At 38.0% G+C, this 22,299-nt stretch overlaps 2 protein-coding genes across 3 annotated transcripts in view; one reads left to right on the forward strand and one right to left on the reverse strand.

Annotated features, from left to right (window-relative positions):
- NAA35 (N-alpha-acetyltransferase 35, NatC auxiliary subunit) overlaps positions 1 to 4,337 on the forward strand; it is a 73,025-nt gene extending 68,688 nt beyond the window's left edge. For both annotated transcript variants that reach the window (XM_020966945.2, XM_020966947.2), the window contains exons 22-23: positions 2,806 to 2,886; positions 3,938 to 4,337. In XM_020966945.2, coding sequence (XP_020822604.1) covers positions 2,806 to 2,886; positions 3,938 to 3,997 — 141 coding nt within the window. In that variant the 3' untranslated portion in view covers positions 3,998 to 4,337. The remainder of the gene's footprint in view (positions 1 to 2,805; positions 2,887 to 3,937) is intronic.
- A 7,160-nt stretch (positions 4,338 to 11,497) lies between these two features.
- Positions 11,498 to 22,299, reverse strand: part of GOLM1 (golgi membrane protein 1) — a 99,473-nt gene continuing 88,671 nt past the window's right edge. Inside the window, exons 9-10 of the mRNA XM_020966952.2 lie at positions 19,447 to 19,560; positions 11,498 to 14,724 (exon numbers count right to left, since the gene is read on the reverse strand). Of these exons, the coding sequence (XP_020822611.1) occupies positions 14,642 to 14,724; positions 19,447 to 19,560 (197 nt within the window). The 3' untranslated portion in view covers positions 11,498 to 14,641. The remainder of the gene's footprint in view (positions 14,725 to 19,446; positions 19,561 to 22,299) is intronic.

Raw genomic sequence — 22,299 nt, forward strand, 5'->3', positions numbered from 1 at the left:
TGTTGAAGAGGGGTTTTCTTGAGAAAACCACAATTCCAGTGCAGTAAGATGCCAAGACATTTGCTTTAAGTATGAGGAGTAGGAGTTTGAGGAGAGAAGAAAAGTTTGAAGTAGTTGCTATGGAGAGAGGAAATGATTAAGAGTAGAGCAGAGGAATTGTGTATTGTAGCAAGGTAGTTATAGACCTTGAGAGTGGGTGAAATCATGATTTTGTGGCTTCCTCTAGTGATTTTTGTTTGACAAATGATAATGGAAAAATTAGATGGTTGGTATTCCTGAAGGACAAGATTTGGCAGATATGGAGTAGTAGAAAATCCAAGGCAAAGAAAGGATTCTGAATATGGTGGCTAGCAATATATTAAAATGGCAGACTATGGAGTTTAAACTGTGTATAGAGGTAAGTAAAGTCAAAGTAGAGGAACTATCCTGGGATAATAGATATAGATTGAGGTACCAAAAACCATTGCTTTGGTAAAGAATAGATTTAGTGTGAGCAAAAAGAGTGGACTGAAAAGAAAATTGGTTTTATTAAATTGAGGAATTTCATTATCTTGGATCATGGAGTGATACATTTCAGTTCAAGAAATAGTGAGATCTACACTTCTGACCTCATCATTCATGTACAAACTTACCAGTGATTTCTTAATTGCCAACTCTTGTGGTTTTTTTCTCAGTCCTTATTTCTTGAGCTCTGAAGCATTTGACACTGCTAGCCTGGACTACTGCAGTACTCCCCTAATTGGTATCCTTGCCTCAAATCTCTCCCCTACTCTAGCCTATGCTCCTGTTGCTAAAATGATTTTCCTAAAGCATAGGCCTAACTATGTCACACTCCCCACATCCCCAAATTCCATTGGCTCCTTAGTACCTTTAAAGTCCACTATTTGGTACTTTAAAGCTCTTCTAACCTGGTCTTTTCCTACCTTTTTGATGTTCTTATACTCTATTCCCCTGTATACATACACACTCCATGATTCATCTTTGCTTTTCTGTTTGCTGTTTCTCACACATAACACACTACCTCTCCTCTCCATGCCTTTGCAATGACTGTTCTCCATGACTGAAATGCCCTTCCTCCTCATCTCCACCTCGTAGCTTCCCCGGTTTCCTTCAAGCATCAAACTGAGCTCAGATCTCACCAGGATACCTTTCCTAATTTCCCTAGCTTCCTGTACCTTCCTCCTACCTGAGATTACTTTCCCTATACTCTGTATAAATTATTTTATAATACCTAGTTATTTATGTGTTGTCTCCCTTGGTAAAATGTTAATTCTTTGAGGTCAGGGTCTGATTTTGCTTTTCTTTCTATCCCTAGCACTGTGGCTGATACATGGAAAGTACTTCATAAATGCTTGTTGACTATGTATATAGTTGATTGAGCTGAAGTAGAGGAATTCATTAGAGCCGATGAGATCAAATTTTGTGGTCAGTTTATTAGAGAAGTCGTTAATGTGCAGTACCTGAGCATAAGCAGATGGGATGGTAGAGACCATGAGCCAAGTCCTAAAATCATTAGAAAATGATGTGGAATAGAGTAGATAATAGTAACAAGATAGAAAGAATGGGTTTGAGTGGTTCCAAAAGGGAAAAGTTATTAATGAGTAATAGAGAAATAGTAGAGGGGAGCAAGAAATATACCAACTTCCCTTCCTGGCCCTGTGAATCAAGAAATAGAAAGAGTGGCCTCTAGTATAGTGGATATCTTGATGGAAAACCAGGTTTATATTCAAATGGGAAAGTAAAAGAAATGTTGGTTGAAGTGTTTGGGAAGGGATACCCTATTTCCTGAATATTATATAATATAACAAAAACAGAAATACCAAAAAATAGCAGAGGAAAAAATGTACAATAAGTTTCTTAAGATATCTAAGGGAAAAAAAAAACAACAAAAACTGGGTTATAGTAATAAAATTCAGAACAAAGTAGTGAAACTGTGCACTTTAGAAATAGATCAAGTAATGTCCGCATCAGTAGAACTGATAAAAAATAGGATTATTTACTGTAATGCAGAATAACAGAAGGAACAGTAGAAGCAGAAAAAAGTTAGGGAGAGAGTTTGTTGAGAATTTAATTGGGGAAAACAATGGAAAATTTTGGAGAAGGGCTTTAAGAATTAGGGGTCATTCAGCTTGCTTGGAGCAGAGACTGAATGACTTCAGGATTAGGGAGTCAGCTTGAGAGGTGGAGTAGTGCAGTGTGCCAAAAGAATGTGACGAATAAAGGAGTGGATTAGTTCATCTTTCCCAGCACTGAAAATAAAATTTGGACTTTTGGTATTTTGTATTTTGTACATGAACTGTCACTTTATTTAGTCTTCTGTGTCCTGAGAATGCTGACATCAGAAAGAACAGGAGACAGTTGAACTTGTGTCCTTCACAAAAATTTCATCTTAAGTGTAATGGAACACTCCACAGTTGCCTTTGTTGTTCATGCTTTATTGCCGGTATACTGTTATTCTTTTACTTTTATATTCTTATAGACTTATACTTTTATTCTTTATACCACTTATTATTGAGGGAACAAGTTGCTAAAACATTGATTTATAGAAATTTGGTTCGTGTGTATGCTCAAAGCCACAGAATTCCATTTTCATGTTAAATTAGAATTAAGGAAGTGAGTGCTTCTGGGACTTGTTACTAACAAAGGTGTTAATTCTAGATACTAATATTTCAGATTTTTTTTTGCCTTTTTTTTAAATGAAAAATTAATGCTGTCACACTGCAGATATTTTGATTGGTGTCTTAAAAAGTAAGACACATTCGCCATAACTTTGTGCTTTGACAGTTTGTATTGTTTATTGTTTAGGTCAGTCGAATTCTAAAAGTTGCCAAACCTAACATTGTGGTCATGAAGTTGTTGGCAGGAGGGCACAAGAAGGAATCTAAGGTAAGCACATTACAGAAAACCTGAAATGTCCTTATCTCTTACTTAAGATGTGTTTTTATGTAATCGTTACATAATATGTTGCAGTAAATGTTCTACTCAGAAATGTGGAACAAAAAAAAGTATCTCTCAAAGAAGAGTCAATTAATGTAACAGTTATAGAGTGTGTACCAAAAGCAAAAAGGCACCAAAGCTGGAAGCAGCTTGGTGTGATGGAAAGAAATCTGAATTTGGAGTTGGTAAAGATGAGGATTGAATACCACTTCTGACCCCTCTTTGGCTAAATCAGCCTGGGCCAACTCACTCCACTTAGCTGAGCTCTAGACTTCTAAAAGTGCTCTATGAATATCAGCCATTAACATTTATGGTAGCCATTTTTCTTTGAAGGTTACATGGTTAGTTGAATAAAATTATAAATTCTAGGGGTTTTATATTTCAGGAAAATGGACGGATGGAAATTATGAAAGAAAATTCATAGAAGCATATTGCTGAGACATTTTAAAAGCTATTTTCTGCCTCCAAGCAGGAGAATACCTAAATAAAGCACTTTATTTATTGTTTTCTCAAAGATCTCCAGGTGATAACATTATTTAGATTCCAGGGCTTAATTACCATCACTAGCATTTAGGTAGTTTTAACCTATGACATTACACTGATGCAACCCAATGGCATCTGAGGCAGTTTTGGCAGCTCTGTCCACTCCATGTGCTGTTGTTTTTCCCCTTTTTTACGCATCAGACAATGCCCACTGGCATTGATGCACCCTCCTGGTGGTTTTCAGAGATAAATAAACTGCTCAACTCATCATATTTCAGCCCATTTCCACTTGTTCAGATACTGAGATGAAAAACAGCCAGTCAATATACATTCCCTAATAATGCTTCTAATTCTTTAACATTTTTTCTCACAAAACCCATTTCTCATCTCTAGTTCTTATGTCATGCCTCTTATTAAATAACAGAGATCAAAACTGGACACCATACTGATAAAAAGCCCTTGTGTGATACATGTTGGTGAATGGATGAATGAATTGGCTTTCTGGTTTTCCTTTCAGGTTCCCCCTGAGTTTGACTTCACTGCTCACAAATACTTTCCAGTTGTGAAACTTGTTTGAAAGGGATTTTAAAAACTGACCCTAAAGAGGTAGAATCTGAACTTTTATTCCACCAGAGAGCAGACAGACATCTGTCAATCTTACCACATACTTGAAGTGAAACGGATTTCTTTGTAAAGAACCTTCACATGGAGTACTTTGAATCTGACGGCCTCACATGACCTGAATGAAAACTGCTGTTTTAAAGTGGTTTGTTGTTATGTTCCATGGATGAAATTGATCTTATTGATGAACAACATTGTATGGTTTTGTTACAGATTTAATCATAAATCATTTTTTATGAATGAATTGAGTGAAATGGTGTTTGTAAAGGTTAATAAAATTCTTGACTGAAAATGCACTGCCTGGGAGAAAATACAATAGCATTTTGTTGATACACAGTTCAGTGATGTGTTTTTGATCTTTAATATTTCAGTAGTTATTCTATTTTTATTATGAAGTTCAAGGTTTGCTCATTCAGAAAAAGGACATGTGTAGCCTTTGTTGGTCAGTAAGTATATGTAGTTGTAAGCCTATTCATATTTAAAGTTGGATTTAGTTCCTTTTTTTAAAATCTCAGTGGACCTTTTAACAAGGCTTTTGGCTCTTTGAACTGTAAGGAGAAAGCACAGTGCATGGGAAAAGTGGTATTAAGCATCTTAGATTTAGTGAAGATGAAAACATGGGTGATTTAATACTAAAGCTAAATAATAATAATAATCTCCAAAAACTGCAAAATTTCTATTTTTCCCCCATTTTTTTCTTCACCCTCTTGTTAAGGTTTAGTACATGATTTTCTTTTGCATAATAATGATTTTAGTAATGATTTTCTTTTGCCATTCTTTGTTTTTGTATTCAGTCTCTACAATATGAACCACTGACTTATAAATGACCAGTACATATAAAGAGCTGCTTTTTCTCCTATTCCCTTTTGAGCCTCCCTACCAGTTCATCTCCGGTAATGTTGTTTTTGCATGTGGAGTACCACCCCTTCTTTGAACTATAAATTATTGGTGCCCTCCTCATCTTAGTTTTTCTTTGACCCCTTGGTTTCCATAATATACTTTTAGTACTCAAAAGTCATAAGTGGAATGGTGGACCTTTTATAGTATTTTGTCATTTGGGTTTGTTTTGAACCTGTGGTCTGTTGGTTTAGGGAATTCTCAACAAAGACACTCCCTCTACCAATGCACATCAGCACCTGCTCTACAAGTTATAATCTAAGTTTGGTGGGGAGTGACTTTCCCAGAGTCATAGCCATCATGTGTCAGAAGGAAAAGTTACAACTTAATTCAGGAAACTTGAACATGGATTTTTGAACCATTAAATGGGAATTGTCTTCCTAGGGGAAGGCCTCTAGTATGTTGAAAGGATGCTTCCAAGATCAGGTATTATGGGCCAAGACACTAGTAGAATTTCAGAGGCTTGAGCTGACCTCCATACTTTCACAACAACTGTGGCTATTATAAGTCAATACTGTGGAGCAAACCTGGGGCAGTTTGAGTAAACTTTGTTATAGGTGGATTGATCTGGGATGCAGCAATGATGCTTTAGACAAGGAGGATATACAATTATACAATATACTTCTGAGACCCCAGGGAGCCTCCTTCTTGGTGATTTTTATTGACTTTTACTTTCCTGTACTTCTTTTTATGTTGTAGATTGACTGCCTTTTACCTGGGTGGATTGTTGGATGCTTTGTGGGGTTTTTTGTTTGCTTGTTTTAAGAAACTGCTAATCTGAACCCTTAGGCTCTTAAGTGATCCATTGCACGAGACAGCAAACTACAACCCAGAGCAAGCAACCACATCATTAAAACTACGAATCCACTTCAGTATAGTCATAAGGTAATCCACAACATAGAAGAGTATAGTAGGGGATTACAGAATTGGTAGGTGCTGGCTAGAGTAAGAACTAAATTGGAGGGGTTTTTTGTTTTTTGTTTTTTTAATGAAATGGATTGTAGTTCAACAGACAGCAAAAGAGGTTATTTGCTGAATCAGCCATCTGGTCAGACCACCAACTCATCAGAACAAAGATAAGAATTAGTAAATAGCTAAAAGAAAGATGAGAAAAAGATGGTATAAGATTGAAATAACAATTCTTAAGTTATCTTAAACGTAATGCGTAATCCTGGGCAAGTCCTTGTTACCTGATTAAGGTGCTTTTTAGGCTCTTTGGAAGCACTCTATAATCATGTAATCCTTGTTAAAACGGCAAGTGATTTAACTTAGGAGTTAAACTTATATATGAAATTTAATAATGAATGGGTATCATGTACACTGTTCATTACCCATTTGTCATTATCATAGGATGATATTATCTAGAGCTGGAAGAGATCTTAGCAACTCCCACATTTTATCTTATTTTATATTATTTTATTTTTGATTAGGCAATGGGGTTAAGTGACTTGCCCAGGGTCACACAGCTAGTAAGTGTCTTGAGGCCAGATTTGAACTCAGATCCTCCTGATTCCAGGGCCAGTGCTCTATCCACAGCACCACCTGGCTACCCTACTCCAACATTTTACATATGAATAAAAGACCCAGAGAAGTTAAAATTACTTGCCCAGTGTCACCTGGGAAGTGGCAGAGCTCACTGATCTCTATTGGAAAAAAGCATTCAGTTCATTTGGCAAAAATGGTGACTTAAGTAGTTCTCTTCAACAAGGTGGCTCCCATCTACACATTCATTCAAAATTCTTTCAAAGATGGAATAGATATGGCTCTGTTTTGAAACAGGGAGACATGACATTTACCAAAGATGTCTGCCACTGTTATGGAGGAGGTACAGCATAAAACTCAGAACTGCTGAGAGTTTTGCTGTGAATGACTGTTACTTCTAGATGATCCTAAATACAGACGGCATTGTGCTGCTTTCATCAGGCCCTGGGACGCTGCATAGACTACTGGAAGATTTGCAATCAGCCAAAAGGCTTTGGCCTGACTGTTCTTAAAGACCAAGCGAGTAGATCCAGGCTGAATGCAGCCCCAATGATGCCATGAAGTAGAATGGACAAACTGGAGCAACTTGCCCATCAACCTGAGACAGGCAGTATAAGTGGATAGTAAATAAGACCCAGAATTAAGGAGTAAGAAGATGGACTGAATTGTCTTCAGGAAATTGTAGACCTCTACTAATGACCCCAGGTTTCACCAGGAAACCACCATCTTGTCAGTATTGCTATTTACCCCGTTGTATGCCTGTGAGATGTGAAACACAAAAGTCTCTGAAAAATAAAAGGGGGGGGGAGACAATGGAGAGGAGCATTTTGAGTATAAACAGGGAGCCAGAAAGAAACAGTCAGGATAACATAAGATTTAGCAGCTTCTACATTAAAGAATCGGAGGGCTGAACAGAACATTTGACTTTGAAATACAAGACTCAAAAGCATGAAAAGGTAAACAAGAAAGAGAAATCATGAGGGATTCAATAAGGTCTGTTTACATCCCTACGTGGAGGAACTATGATGGGATGATAAAGAAAATTAAGGAGTGAGAAAAAGGAATGCATTAGGAGAAGGGAGAGGTAGAATGGGGTAAATTTATCTGATAAAAGAGGCTTGAAAGAGCTTCTACAGTGGAGAAGGGGGGAGATGGGTAAAGAAGGTGGGGGAAAGCAAGTGAACCTTCCTTTCATCAGAGTCGGCTCCAAGAGGGAATAACATACATACTTACTTGGGTATAGAAATCTATCTTACCCAGTAGGAGGGGAAGAGAATAAAAGAAGGCAGGGTGGATTGGGGGAGGTGGTAGTCAGAAGCAAAACATTTAAGGATGGACAGGGTGAAAGGGGAGAAAGAGAGAGAGAAGGTTAAATGTGGGAAGAAAGGATGGAAAGAATCATAACTGAAAAAAAATTCTTACAGCAAATTTCTCTGATAAAAGGCCTCATTTCTCAGATCTAGAGAACAAAGTTAAATTTATAAGAATATGTCATTCCTGAATTGATAAATGGTCAGAGGATATGAACAGGCAGTTTTCAGATGAAGTAATCAAAGCTATCTATAGTCATAGGAAAAAATGCTCTATATCACTACTGAATAGGGAAATGCAAATTAAAACAACTGAAATACCACCTCACATCTAACAGATTGGCTAATATGACAGAAAAGGAAAATGACAAATGTTGGAGAGATGTGGGAAAATTGAGACACATGCATTGTTGCAGTTATGATATGATTCAGACATTCTGGAGAGGATTTGGAATTATGCCCAAAGGGCTATAAAACTCTGCACACATTTTGATCCAGCAATACCACTACCTGGTCTGCATCCCAAAGAGACATATGTACAAAAACTATTTATAGGGGCATCTAGATGGCACAGTGGATAGAGCACTGGCCTTGGATTCAGGAGGACCTAAGTTCAAATTTGGCCTCAGACACAACACTTACTAGCTGTGTAAGCCTGGGCAAGTCACTTAACCCCACTGCCTAGCCAAAAAACAAACCAAAAAAAATATAGCAGCTCTTTTTGTGGTGGCAAAGAATTGGAAATTAAGGGGATGGCCATTAGTTGGGGAATGACTAGACAAGGTGTGGTATGTAATTGTGATGGAGTACCATTATGCTATAAGAAATGACAAGGAGGATGCTCTTAGAAAAACCTGGATAGATTTACATGAACTGATGCAAAATGCAATGAGCAGAACCAAGAGAACACTGTACACTGTAACAGCAATGCAGTACGATCATCAACTGTGAATGCCTTTAGCTGTTCTCAGCAATACAATGAAATGACAATTCCAAGGACTTATGATGAAAATACCATCCACATCCAGAGAAAAAACTGATGAAGTCTGAATGCAGACTGAAGCATACTGTCTTTAACATTTAAAATTTTTCATGTTTTTTGGTCTATTTTCCCTCACAACATAACTAATCTAGAAATATGTTTTGCATGACTGTATATGTTGCCTTCTGTAGAAAAAGAAGAGGGGAAAGAAGAAAGGAAAGAATTTGGAACTCAAATTTTTTTTAAAATGTTAAAAATTATTTTTACATTCAGTTGGGGAAAAATTAAAATATAAAAAAGAAGGATCACTGGACAAAGAAAAAAAACACACACTGCATTTCAAAAAATCATAAAACAGCCCAGATCTCTTAGGACCAGAGGAAAAAAATAAGAATCCATCTCCTGAAAGAAATTCCCCAAAGCCCTAGGAATGTCATATCCAAAGTGCAGAGCTGCTTCTAGATCAAATAAAAAATACTGCAAGTATCCAGAAAGAAGCAGTTAAAGTACCAAGAAACCACAGTCAGAATCACACAAGACCTTGCAACTTCAACTAGAAAGAAGAGCAAAGTTAGGAGTACAGTATTCCAAAAGGCAAAGTATACAGGCTTCCAACTAAGGCAACTTGCCCCGTGACACTGAATATATAATCCTAAGGGAGAAAAATGGACCTTTAGTGGAATAGTACTTTGAAGCTGAATAGGAACTTTTGGCAAACAAATATGAGTCGAGAAACCTAAAACGGTAAATGTCTTTGAGCAGCTGGAAGGAACTGTATGATGATGTGCTAAGATTTTAATAGGGAGAAAAGAAATAAGGGTCCCTTCAGAACCTTAATGTCTTCGAAAAAGATTGAGAGAATTAAGTAAGAAAACAATGGGGCAGATGGGTTCTAAGAGTTTTAAGAAGCAGAAAGGATTACTAGTGTGAGAGGCAGAAAGAAATAGGTGGAACCTGCTACTTCTCATAACCGGTTAACAGAGAGTATACAAACATGGAAGGAGTTAGTGGGAAAAGGTATCAGACAAGCTCCACTCATACCTAAACCAGATCAAGAATGGTTGAACATAACTGTTTGGTGTCGTAAAGTATCAAACTCAATAGGGCACAAGTAGGAATACGGAGAAGGGCTAGCTCAGAAAGAGAATACCAGGAAGGGAAATAGTCACAAGCAAAATAAACTTTCTGAGGAGAGAAGAGAGGAACCTAAGGCGATGCCCATCAACAGGGGAACAGCTGAACAAACTGTGGTATGTGAATGGAATGGAAATGTGCTGTAAGAAATATTGAAAGAAACCATTTCGAAGAATCCTGGGAAGTAGAAACTAAGTGTAACGAAAGTGAACAGAACCAGAACAATTTCTGCAACCTATTATCGTAAAGAAAAACTGAAAGTCTTAAGAATGCAGGGACCAGCCACATCTCTAGAAGATCTCAGATAAAACATGTCACTTACCTTCTAACAGAGATGATGGGCTCAAGGTGCAGAGAGAGAGAATACGTTTTGGGACATGGCCCCTGTGTAGATTTGTTCTGCTTGATTATGCTTATTTGTTACGTGGTATGGTTTTTTTCCTCCTTGTTATTTAATTGGAGGGTGGGGAGAGGAACAATTAGTTGCAGTGCTGCCACAGAAAAAGAGAGCCATTTAAGTTTTTTGTTGCTGTTTTTAAGTACTAAAGAGAACAGAAGGAAGCAGACAAGCACAACAATTTTGAAAGTACCATGATGGCCAAGTGTGGTAGAATAGGCGTGTAATGCTTATTGCTGAGGAGGCTGAGGCTGGTGGATTACTTGAGCTTGGGAGTTTTGAGTTGTAGGCTAATTCGATCAGGGGTCTGGATACTAAGTTGAGGAACAACATGGTAAGCCCCAAAAATTGGGGGAGGGGGAAAGGAGAGGGCATCAAGATGTCTAAGGAGGAGTGAACTAGCCAAGGTTGGAAACAACAGGTAAAGATTCCATACTGATCAACTATGGTTTCAGGTCTGTAAGTGGCCACTGCACTTCAAGCCTGGACAAAATAGGGAGATCTGGTCTCAAAAAAAAAAAAAGTAATGTGATAAACATATATTACTTAGGGGGGAACTCCCTATTTGGTAACTTTTGAGAAAACTAGAAAGCAGTCTGGCAGAAATTTAGGCAATGACTGTCATCTTACCCCATATTCCATGGTAAATTCAAAAGGCATTAGCAACCTAAATACTAACAATCCTATAAAAGAGAAAGTGGTCATGTGCCATTGACAGGTATAGGTATGACATGATTTTTTTTTTCTTTTTGCTTTTTGGTGAGGCAATCAGGGTTAAGTGACTTGCCCACGATCACACAGCTAGTTAAGTGTCAAGTGTCTGAGGTCAGATTTGAACCCAGGTCCTCCTGACTCCAAGGCCAAAGCTCTATCCACTGCATCACCTAGCTACCCCTATGACATGAATTCTTAACCAAACAAAAAGGCAGAGGCAGTTAATTACAAAAGAAAATTTTGATCACAAAAATGAAAAATGTTGGACCAATAAAATTAGTGCATATGGAATAGAGAAGGTAAGTAGTCAAATGAGGGGGAAAAATTTCTATTAAATCTGACAGTTGTCTGATAGCCAAGATATATAGAGAATAAACACAAATATTTAATACTACCTTCCTCACCAATCAATATTTGCTTAGCAAATGTGTTAAACTTAAGTCTCTGTTTCAGATGAGTGGCCACCAGTCATACATCATCAAAAAGACACTAATGTTCTGCAACTGTTTATCAGAGTGAAATAATGCAGTAACCCATGCATAGAACAGAATTCATTTTTATTTTAAAGTATTAAATATTTTTCTAAAGTTAAACAATTTCAAAGCAAACAATGAAAACAAAAATGTTAGACAAGTTTTTCCAAGTTCAGTAAACATTATCCCCTTCATTATTTCATAATATAAACTAATCTAAGCCAAATACAGAATTCTAGGAATGGATCTAATCTACCCTAAATGACCCATGATTTTAAAACAGTTCTTCACAGTTTAATTTCACCATTCCAGGTTTCACTACAAGCAGATGTTTAACAAATAGCAGTTACAAATTGTAAGAATAATCATTTTAAAAAAAAACACTAAAGCTATTCTTCCTTCAAAATTTCTAACAGTGGTAAGCTGGTGATTTACTTCAAAGGGTTAATTCTGTCCCCATTCTACCCCCTTCATTACAGAAAGGTACAGTTCATATACCTAACACAATAAAACTATTAATGGTATCTCTTGAAAAGAGACCCCCTTGCTTAAGCGGTCAGAGCACATGACTGAAGTTGTAAGGGAAAAATACCCTAAGATTCTCTTTTGTGAAAAGACAACCCTAAGGTGACTGCATTCCTAATGCCTGATATTATTTGAGGCTAATGTAACTGATTTTGGGAAAATAAGAGTTTCTTAAACTTTAGTAATGGAGACTAATTTTCTATGATTTAACAGTGTACTTGGACAAGCTGTTTGCTGACTACTTAGAAAAATTATTCCTTCCTTAGTTGGTTAGCACCTGGTGCTATTAAAACTAAAATCATGGATTAGATGCCTGTTATAGAGAAGATAATTCTTCAGTAGCCACAGAAGCTTCCTGCCTCATACACATGTGCCAGTGGCCACAAGAGGGCGCAGAATTCAATGTGGATGACAGCCCAAACCATCACCACCACTAAGGGAAAAAAACGTGAAATATACGGTCTTCCTGAGGGTGGGTTAGATTCTTTCATGGGCTACCAAAATGATTTTAGTGGATGAACTGACAATGGCTGATTTTATTTTTCAATCCCTGAATGCATCACTACATGAGTAAGAGGAGGATGAGATGTTGTGGACAGCATCTCAAAGGCAGGAGAGAGTATATGTCATCTCTATCAGCAAGTTACCAAAAACCACAGAGAAGAGGTTAGGTGAGGCCTTATATAAGTCCATTTTTATGCCCTCCAGTTGACTTTATTGTTTGTAGCTTTTTTTTTCTGTTATGGCAGGAAGTTCCACGAACCTGGGTTCTCAAAAGCTATGCCTGCATGGCACAGGTTCTGACAGGTTGTGCTAAGCCATAGAATAGGAACCCAGCCACACTCTCTGTCATTCTCTAAGGACCAGCCTTGCCTGCAAAGTCCAAAGCTACTCTTTCACCCCAAGGCTGGCTACCAAGTGATTACAGTTTTTGACCACAACAATCTAATAAGGTCACAATAAGTAAAACCACAGAATTGTTGAAGTGCTTTCCAACAAGTTCCTGGTTTTAAGAAATGATTGGTAGTCTTGGTAACTGAGTAAGGAGGAACACATAGGACTAAACAAGAAAGACATTGTAGCATGAAAAGGCAAAAAGTCTCCATCTTCACCTGTCTGTGACATTAACCCATACCAGTGCAGTGTGGGATAATGAAAAGAACATTGAATTGCAATTCATAAGACCTGGGTTTTTGTTCTAGCTCTGTGTGTGACCTTGGAAAGGCTATTTAACCTCAATGAGCTTCTATTTGCTTGTGTTTAAAAAGTTAGGAAGATGGAGGAAATGATCCCCAAGGCTCCCTTCCAATTCTAAAACTATGTTTCTAACTACATCTTAAAGACAAACTCTATTTTCTTAATTTATTCTATGCCATATAATATTTTAGAGATTTCTAAATTATGGAAATTTGCATTCAAAAAGTAATTTCATAGGCAGTTTTGTTGGATGCCTCTTTCCCTTAAACAGTAAGCACAGACTTCAAATCTATTACCTGTGTTCACAGTCTGTGTTATAACAAAGTAGTCATGTTAACTATTAAACAGCAAAAGAAGGTGAACTCATTTCCAAAAATAATCATCTAACTAAATTAATCAGATCAGAAGAAACTTTGTTACATAGATTATTTTCTTTCCCCTTACAAGCTAATGTGTAAAATGTAGGACAAAAAAACCCTCATTTTCTCCTTCCTCTCCAAGCCTGCCCAAATCCAGAACATAATATATCTTCTATTAATTTTCTTTTAACCCAAGTAGGCATGGATTCACTTCAAGATCAAAGTCATTTTAAAAATAACAATTCTACATTTCCGTCTTTGTGTCCTGTACTGCAAAACTTCCCATGTGACATTAACACTCTACAGTTGTGTTTATAAGTTAATCATAGTACTCCTTTGTTCATTACTAGGGAAGTCCCTAATTGGAAAGGAAATACACATAGTAAGTTACAATCATTTAAAAATAGTGTTATATGAATTTTTTAAAAAATAAAATGCATACAACACACAACCAAAACAAGAATTTTTCATTTAGTCTTGCTTAAAAGTGTTGCTAGTAATGTTTTGTGTATTAACAGTCAGTATTTAAGGGCTATTCTGATTGTCAGAACTACCAAGAAATGCCTCTGTCTCAAAGCAGGAGAGCTAGCTATCCAGTCCTCAATACGCATGCTGCTCACCTTGAGAACAGATGTAAGAGTGACACACTGAGCAGCAAAAGGAGAAACAGACTCCACCGCAGAAAAAGGAAAAACCAAGCTCTGAGGGTCCTCTAGACAGAGTGGACTCTTCTGAGAAAGTTTTTAATAACATTTAAGAATAATTGGAGCCATGTTGCCACATTAAGAATCATACCTGAAATATGATTCCTGGGCTATTTCAAGGATAGTCTTTTCATGGGTTATATCCATCTTTCCAATAATAAAAAAGAAAAGTGGTCAGTTTTTCCTTTCTAAAAATCTCTACTCATTTAGAAACCTTGAAGCCGATTCCAGGGGAAAAATCAAACCAACCCAAATCTCATCTCAATATTTGACATTCTTATTTTCCCCCCTATTATTGGCATCTTGTGTACATATTAAAATTTCCCAACACTCATCTCCCAGTGTACACATTAGATTGCTTCATACTTATGAATGTTCCATTGTCACAGGGATCATCTGTTGCGACCACTCTCTTTAACCCTGGATTCACTTTGTTTGATCCCTCTTTTTACGATCTTCAACTAAGTTATCATTGATGTTCTCTTTGTTCTGCTCTTCAACATCTGGTTCTATGAGGAAAAGGAAATCCCTGTGTTAACAGTATTAGAAACCAGCATACTCATTTCCCACCATGATGGATGAATTTCTACAAACTGTACTATAGAGTGGATTATTACATTTCCCCATAGGAGCAACCTTATAATGGGAGTTAGGTTTCTATATACTATTAAATGAATCCCACGGACTTAACCAACAAGTCATAACAGCAATCATGCAATAACTATTCATCTCTATTAAATATTAAATCTGTGTTAATTACACAAGTGTCTATACTTTGTATTATCAAATGTAGTGATCATCTCACAATAGTGTTTGCGTCTGGGCATTACCTTTTAGGAGGATAGTGATAGGTTATGCAGAAGAGGGCACCCAGGACTGTGAAAGACTTAAAGGGGTATATGATACACACCTACATCTCTAGTTCACCATGAATTTAACCTAAGACTAGTGGGCCAGCTCTATCAAAAATGAAGCAAACATTTCATAATTATACTTACCACTAAAAGGGATTTGTCCAAGTCTCTAAAAGTTATAGTCTGAACTGATGACTTTTTTCCCCTCACCTTCCTTGTGATAACTTACATTTCTATAGTGCTTGAAAATTTAAAAACACTTTCCTCAAAATTTCCCCATGAAATTTCAGTAGGCACTGAAAATATCCCTATTTGTACATGGAGAAATAGGCTTTAGAGAAGTGCTTGCTCATGGCCACTTACACTGTTTCAGAGCCCCTTACTGGATCTAAATCAAAGTCCTGACACCAGGTCCAGCGTGATGTCTACTGCATCGTACAGTTCTTCAAAATCCTTCTGCTGCTTCAAAATATTATAGTAGGTAATCCAATACAACTCTGCTTGATGATTAGGGTAGTTCTCCCACCAAGAAGCATCTCTGAAAGGGGTTTTTTTTTTCCTGCCTCCTCAGTTTATTATACTTAGTCTCAGACTAAATAAAGACCACGAGCACACAAATAGCAGCTCTCAGAAGGAGATTTCAGAACCCTTCTGAAGGAAGCTATAAAAGTAACTGCTAACTCACATTTAAAGGGAGGTTCAAAATTATCTTTTGCAGAATTACTCTGACAGACATAGCACAGGATCCCAACTCCTGGTGCGATGCTTTCTGTTCTGGCAAACCACTTTAGAGAATGGAGCTATATGTGTGTTAATTAGGCAGGGAATGTGAGGCTCCCATAATATCTATTCTGTGCCAAGGAAAGGTAGGAACTGCCTAGATTTCAAATTCCTAAGCTTCATGGGAGTAGAAGCACTTTAATTATATACTTTGATTCAAAACATAATGTAGTGAGGAACAGATTTACAACAGGATAGTTTGGTAAAGAGAACACGCTCTTGTTATGGTTATTTTATAAGCTATAAAATAACAATCATCAAAACACTAAGGTATAAAATATCAGAGTTGGAAGGACCAATGTCAGGCCATCTAGTCAGAGTCACCGATTTAAAGCTGGAAAGGACATATTATAGGTCCTGTAGTCCAATCCCTTCCTTTTACAGATGGAAAGTGAGACCAAAGGAAGTGAGCTGCCCAAGGTAAAGCAAATACAAAGCATCAGAAGGAGAATTTCAATCCAGGACCTCTGATTCCAGCCCTTTTTGCTTTGAACTCCCATTTACAATATCCGCAATGTGATCAATGAGCCTCTACTTGAAACTTCCTAGCAAGGAGGAAACCCACTTTCTCCTGAGGCAGCCCATCTTTGGGATAGCTCTAATTGTCTGGAAGTTTTTCTTTACATGAAGCCTCTATCTTCCTCTTTGCATCTTCCACCCAGTGGTCCTGGTTTTGCCCTGTTAGGCCAAGCAGAACATATCTAATTCCCCTTTCACATAGCAGCCCTTCAAATACTTGAAGACAACTACTGTATTTTCACTTAAGGGTTTTTATCTTTCAGCTAAACATCCTAGCTCCTTTTGTTAATTCACATGAAGCATGAACTTTAAATCTTTTCCAATCCTGGATACCCTCCTCTGCATTCCCTGCAGTTTACCAATGCCCTCCTAAAATGTAATGCCCATACCCAAACACCATATTCCAAAAAAGGCAAAGTACAGTGAGACTATCACTTCAGTCCTCAATGCTATGCGTTTTAATGCAGCTTCACGCTTAACCAGTATTTACTGCCACAGCACCCTCTAGTTATACTGAGTTTGCAGTCCACTGAAATCTCCACATCTTTTTAAGATGAACTGTCCAGCCACACCTCTCCCACTTTGTGAAAATGGGCTTTTGTCCCTATTAAATTATCTTATCCCTATAAAATGTTTTATCTCTAATTAAATTTCGTTTTGCTCAATTAAGCCCAATGTCAAGATCTTTTGGTCATGCGTGCAGGTACTCAGTACTATACCTTTTACACAGGCTAAGAGACATTATTGTCGGGGGAGAAAAGACACGTGACAAAGTCAAGCGATCCGAGTTCCAGTTCTGGATCCAGAGATTTCAGTTCTACTACCATCTGTGTAAACTTGAATAGACTGTCACCGCCATGATTATTTTGAGCATCTCGAATGTGTAAAGTGCAACATCTGTCTCTTGTGTGTGTGTCTCCCTTTCATCCTTTATAAGAGCACCAGCCACTATGTCAAGAAAACCTAAGTTCAAGCCCCACCTCACCGAACTTAATAGTAGCCCAGACAAATCTCCATGACTACTAGCTACAGAACAGGTGCTGATCGGCACTGGAACAGAGTTTCCTCATGTAGAGTTCCCTGGACCAATGAAACCAGAGGTCTAGCTTTTTTGTTTATTTGTTTAAGGCATTATCACATCAGTTCTGCTCTTCTGAGCCTTCTAATTTCACAAAGGAAGAAGCAGGCTAATAGAAGTGCTAGTATGAAGTAGGAGAGACAGGACTAGGGCCTAGTCTCAAACTTCTGACGATAAATCTGATCTTTCTGTTGTGGCACCAGTAAAGGTTATAGCTAATATTTTGTTAGAAATTTTTTTTATCATGTCAGTGTATTTTTTTAAAATGCTGGATTTTCTCAATAGAAAAAGAACTATCACAGATGGAAATTACAATGACATCAGCAAAAGAAATGCTGCCAGAGTGTGGATTATTTCAGAGATTTCCAACAGTCTCACTGTGTTCCTAATTCTATAGGGCACAGGTGATGGGAAGCTAGTCAGGACCTACTCTATGTCTGGCACTGAGGATAAAAAAAAGAGGCAAAAGGCAGTCCCTGCCCTCAAGGAGCTTACAATCTAATGGAGACAAAAAGAAAACAAATGTGTACAAACAAGCTACACACAGGATAAATAGGAAATAATTAACAAAGAAAAGACACTAAAAATAAGAGGGGTTGAGAAAAGCTTCCAGTAGAAGGTAGAATTTTATTTGGCACTTCAAGGAAGCCAAGGAGGTCAGCAGGTGAACTTAAGGAGGGACAGCATTTAAGGCAAAAAGGTCAGTCAGAGAAAATAGCCAGAGCCTAGAGATGGAGGGTCTTGTTCGAGGAACATCCAGGAAACCAGTATCACTGGATGGAAGACTATATGGTGGAGAGTAAGGAGTAAAAAGACAAGAAAAGTAGAGGTTGGGGCGGGGCAGGATGGGAGGAAACTGAGTTATGAAGGGCTTTGAACCACAGAGGATTTTACATTTGATCCTGGAGTTGACAGGGAACCACTGGAGTTTATTGAATATGAGGATGTCTACAAGACATTCAGTCTGAGATGTCTGAAAGACAATTAGAAGCATAAGACTAGAGGTCAGGAGAGAGGTTAGGGTGGGATAGATAGATCTGAAAATTATCAAAATAGAGATAATAATTAAAACCATGGGAGCTGATGAGATCGCCAAGTGAAATAGTGTAGAGGAAGAAGAGTAGAGTGCCCAGGACCAAGCTGTCCTGGCCACTTTCCCTGATCTAAGGAGCATTAGCAACATAAACACACTGAATTAATCCATCCATTATGACTGAACAACTCTAAAGAGACCTTATCACGATATGTAACCTCCATAGAAGTCCTTGGCATGAAATTTGGTTCTAAATGCTACCCCCTTCCCCAATTTTTTTAAAAAATGTGATCAGTTCAACAGCATAAATGGAAAGAACTACAAGACGACTGAAATTGAGCATTGCAAAATTATAAAGGACTCTCGGTTATTTAATCCCCAAAGAGGAGCTATGACCACAGTTATGAGAAGATACTTCCCCCCCTGCTCCTTTGCAGAGGTCAGGGTCCACAGATATGGAAGACTGCATATAATGTCAGATTTTTTGTAATGTTGTAATTGATTTTATAGAATTGTTTTTTCCTATTTCTCTCTTTTTTTTTTTAACTATTATAAAACATGACTCTGGGAGGGGAGAGCAGGAGGAAAATAGAAAGAAATCTAGGAGATGTAAAAATGAATGATATCAATATAAATCTACTTTTTAAAAACATAACTGGCCTCTGCTGAGTGTCTTGAAGAACAGAAGGTACAGGGGCAGCTAGGTAGCACAGTGGATAGAGCACCGGCCCTGAAGTCAGGAGGACCTGCGTTTAAATCTGGCCTCAGAAACCTAACACTCACTAGCTGTGTGACCCTGAGCAAGTCACTTAACCCCATTGCCTAGCAAAAAAAAAAGAAAGAAAGAAAGAAGGTACTCCCAAAAAGTTTAAGCTTGACAGGATAACGATTTGGATTGAAATGGTCAGCCATTCCAGGGAGAAAGAGGGATAAAAGGAGAAAGGACCAGACCCCAAACAACACTTACCACTTAGATTGTTATCACTGCCTGCCAGAGCTGCCTGCTTGTCTTTTTCAGACTTGGCTTCATTTTCTTCATTGTTGTAATCCTCATTTATTCCTGGTTTGGGCCGATTTACTCCTGTAAAGATATTAAAACAATCATCAAAAACCGATTCAGTACACAGTAACAGCCACATTGTGCAATGACTAATGTTGATAAATTTAGCCCTTCTCAGCAATGCAAGGACCTAAGACATCTCCAAAAGTCTCATGATGGAAAATGCTATCCACATCCAAAGAACTATGGAATTGAATGAAGATTGAAGCACATTATTTGCTCTTTTTTGTTTTATTTCCTCTTTCTGATGGTTCCTCCTATTGGTTCTAATTCTTCCTTACAGCATCAGTAATGTGAAAATATGTTTAAAAGGAATGTATATGTATAGCCTATATCAGATTGCAAGCTGTCCTGGGTAGAGAGGGAGAGGAGAAAAATTTTAAATTCAAAAGCTTACGGAAGTGATTGTTGATAAATCAAAATATATTAAATTAATTTTAAAAAATCACCTAAAAAAAACCTGATTCAATGGAGAGAGTTCTGAACTTTCCTGATGAATTTGGAATCATGGGGCCAAAGTTCAGATCCTACTTCTGCTATGTACTACTGGTATCACCTTGGGCAAATCATTTAGCGTTTCTGAGACTCAGTTTCCTCTTCTGTAAACAAGAAGGAATTTGATGAGGTGTTCTGAAGTACTTTCCAGTTATAGATCCGTGAACCTATGGGTATATAAAAGTATATCTTTTAAAAAAAAAGGTATTGGGAGGGAGGGGAGTATACAAAATGGAGGGACAAGGAAAAGCCTCATGTAGAAAATAGCCCTTGAAGCTGAGCTTTGAAGGAAATTAGGGATTCTAAGAGAGCTGAGGAGAGAGTACATTCCTGAGATGAAAGATGGAGAGTCACGTGTAAGGAACAGCAAGAAAACTGGCTTATCCAAAAAAAAAAAAAACGGCTTAACACAGAGTGTATTAAGGCAACTAATGTAGAATAAGTTGGGCTGGTGCCAAGTTGTGAAGAACTGAAATACTACGAGCCTATGTTTGACCCTAGAGATACGTGGTATTGGAGTTTATTGCCCTACTGGCTCTGCTTCATGACTATAAGGACTCTGCCCCCACGCCTCTTATCCTGGAACTTCCCTCAACACCCAGGGCCTTATCTCCCTAGAAGATCCTGGAACTTCTTCCATGCCACACCCTTTCTCCCACTGGCGAGTTCCTTTCAGGGCCTCCCTCCCTCCGTTTCAGGGGCAAATCCAGGCAGGTCATACCTTATTCTTCTCCTCTTGGCTATGTTTCTGACTATGGAACTTGCCACCATGCCATGCCACAGGTCCCTTCCCTCCTGATCTACATCATCCCTCTTTTTCAGCCCTCTTTTAGGTGTTGCCTTCCCTTTTCAGAATATGAGTTCCTTGAGAGCAGCACCTGTCTTCCTTTTTGCTTGTATTTGGGGGATCGGAAGGAAAACGAGCAGGAAGAGAATAAGCATTTATATGGCTCCTACAACGTGTCAGGCACCGTGCTAAACACTTCACAAATATCTCATTTGATCCTCACGACAACCTTGTGAGACAGGTGTTATGATTATCCCCCTTTTATAGTTCAGGAAACAGGCAAACAGAGGTTAAGCGACTTGCCTGGGCTCACACAGCTAGGAAGTATCTGTGGGCAGATTTGAACTCAGGTCTTCCTGACTCCCAGTCCAATGCTCTATCCTATTTGCCACCTGGCTGTATTTATATCCCCAGTGCTTAGCACTGTGCCTGGCACACAGTAAGCACTTAATAAATGTGTTACCTACCTAGTGAGCAACAGGCTAATTTGAGTCAGACCTGTGCTTTAGGAATGTCAATACATACTACCTATAAATAGAATGCTAAGAAATAAAAACTACTGATTGAATAATCTTGTAATGCCAAGTCCTTCTTGCTAATGCTGTAATAACTGTACCCTGTAATAATCGATATGGAGAGTATCCAAAAGTCTCACTGCAATTTTGTTATTAAAAGCTTTAAATTTGCACTAATACTTCTGGGACATACATATGCCTATTTAGCTTTAAATGCGGCATCTGTAAAACCCCATAAATTAAAAGTCACGTTCCATGTGAGGAAGATGGTGAAAAAAAATGTCATCCAGAAATTAACTAAATATTTTTTAGGGGGAGAAGCTTAATGGAAAAGGGGTGAACCCTACTTTGAGAAATAGTTTATTTCATACTAGTTGTCACTCTTTTAATTTTTTTTTTCTTTTTGATGAGGTGATCGAGGTTAAGTGACTTGCCCACGGTCACACAGCTAGTTAAAGTGTCAAATGTCTGAGGCCACATTTGAACTCAAGTCCTCCTGACTCCAAGGCTGGAGCTCTATGTACTGCACCACATAAGCTGCCCCCCTGTTGCCACTCTTTAGGAATAGTTCCTACTCGCTCCAAACAAAGGTTAGTAAGTAAAATGGCCCGGAAGTTGTATTTTTTCTTTTCAAAGGATGAAGGGCTGTGTTGCATGGAATGATATCCTTCAAGATGCTTAGCATCCCTACTTCCGCAAGAGAAGAGACAATAAAAGCAGCATACAGAAACAAGGACTGAATAAAAGCCACATTAAAATGGATACAGATTGCTTCATTTTCTTTAAATTTGTTTACTTCAATCAGTCTGTGACTTCACTCAAGAGGGTAATCTCTCCAACAGTGCATAGTGCAAGCCATACATGCCTTCTCATCCTATGCAGTCATTTACCATCTCCTCCCATAAATCATCCAAAGAGTTTCTACCCAACACACCCACTATTTGGGGGTCCTAGGGCAGCATG

The sequence above is a fragment of the Phascolarctos cinereus genome, unplaced genomic scaffold (genome assembly GCF_003287225.1).
Source record: "Phascolarctos cinereus isolate Bilbo 61053 unplaced genomic scaffold, phaCin_HiC Scaffold_4;HRSCAF=312, whole genome shotgun sequence".
Taxonomy (NCBI): Eukaryota; Metazoa; Chordata; class Mammalia; order Diprotodontia; family Phascolarctidae; genus Phascolarctos; species Phascolarctos cinereus.